The following is a 1,064-nucleotide window of genomic DNA, read 5'->3' on the forward strand; positions in this document are numbered from 1 at the left end:
CCCCCCCACACACACACACACACCACAACCACACAGAGGAATCGAACTCATGTCTCGTGCATGTGGCTGCCAAGTGGTTAACCACTAGACCACAGACACCGGCTCAGTACTAGATTAGGGTAACATATTTATGACTTATAAAAAGTAAAAGGAGCAGGCAACAGCGCTCCAGGGGAGAGAAGGGCTGCCTAAATCGCTAATTCAGAATTACAAAGTTTAATCTGCACAGTACCTAGTTTTTAGAAATTTGACGTAAAAGATTTTGAGTATCACATCATGTGAAGCTTTTTAAAAAATTAATTTTTTAAATATCTTGATAACGACTCCCAGTATAATCTTGCGATTTTGATAGAGCAGGTAGAGCATTTGATTTCTGAACTCATGGTCTTAGTAACTCAAAAGGGACAAAAATGTCAAATAGAACTTTGTAATTCTGAGGTAGCGAAATACCTCACCTGCTGTCTCTGATAGATTACACAGCAAACAGCAACAACGACAACTAGAACAACATCAACACTACCAACAATACCAGCAACAAAAGAAGATGACATTTTCGAGCAATCCAAAAGACAAAATCTACATATTCGAATGTAGCATTTCTGCGGCTAAACAACAACAAAAACCCACAAAAAAGCATCAACAACTCAAATTCACAACAGTGAAAGATGGCAGCAGTAAAAGCCACAACAACAACAAACAACAAACAAATAAATAAACTAATAAACAAACAAACAAACAAACAAAACAAAACAAGATAAAAACAGAATACGAACAGACAGGCACAGCACACGAGAAATTTTCAAAATATACGTACCTTTCCCGTGGTATTGCAGTGGTTAGCCTGGCTACAAGTGGGTGGGTCACACACGCACTGGATCTCTTGTTTCTTGTCGGGGTCCGACATGTTGGTGCTAGAGTACGCCGGCCCGCCTGAGGGAGACACAATAATAACAACAATATAAGCATAATGATAGTCATAACGATATTGCCACAGTGACCGACGACGATAGCGATGATGATGATGATGATGATGATGATGATGATGATGATGATGATGATGATGA

At 39.4% G+C, this 1,064-nt stretch overlaps 1 protein-coding gene across 3 annotated transcripts in view; it reads right to left on the bottom strand.

The window, feature by feature from the left end:
- Window positions 1-1,064, bottom strand: part of LOC101846955 (activin receptor type-1) — a 63,470-nt gene that overhangs the window by 13,571 nt on the left and 48,835 nt on the right. For all 3 annotated transcript variants that reach the window (XM_005096424.3, XM_005096422.3, XM_005096423.3), the window contains exon 2: window positions 815-930. In XM_005096424.3, the coding sequence (XP_005096481.1) occupies window positions 815-904 (90 nt within the window). In that variant the 5' untranslated portion in view covers window positions 905-930. The remainder of the gene's footprint in view (window positions 1-814; window positions 931-1,064) is intronic.

This window comes from Aplysia californica, unplaced genomic scaffold (assembly GCF_000002075.1).
Source record: "Aplysia californica isolate F4 #8 unplaced genomic scaffold, AplCal3.0 scaffold00128, whole genome shotgun sequence".
Lineage (NCBI taxonomy): Eukaryota > Metazoa > Mollusca > Gastropoda > Aplysiida > Aplysiidae > Aplysia > Aplysia californica.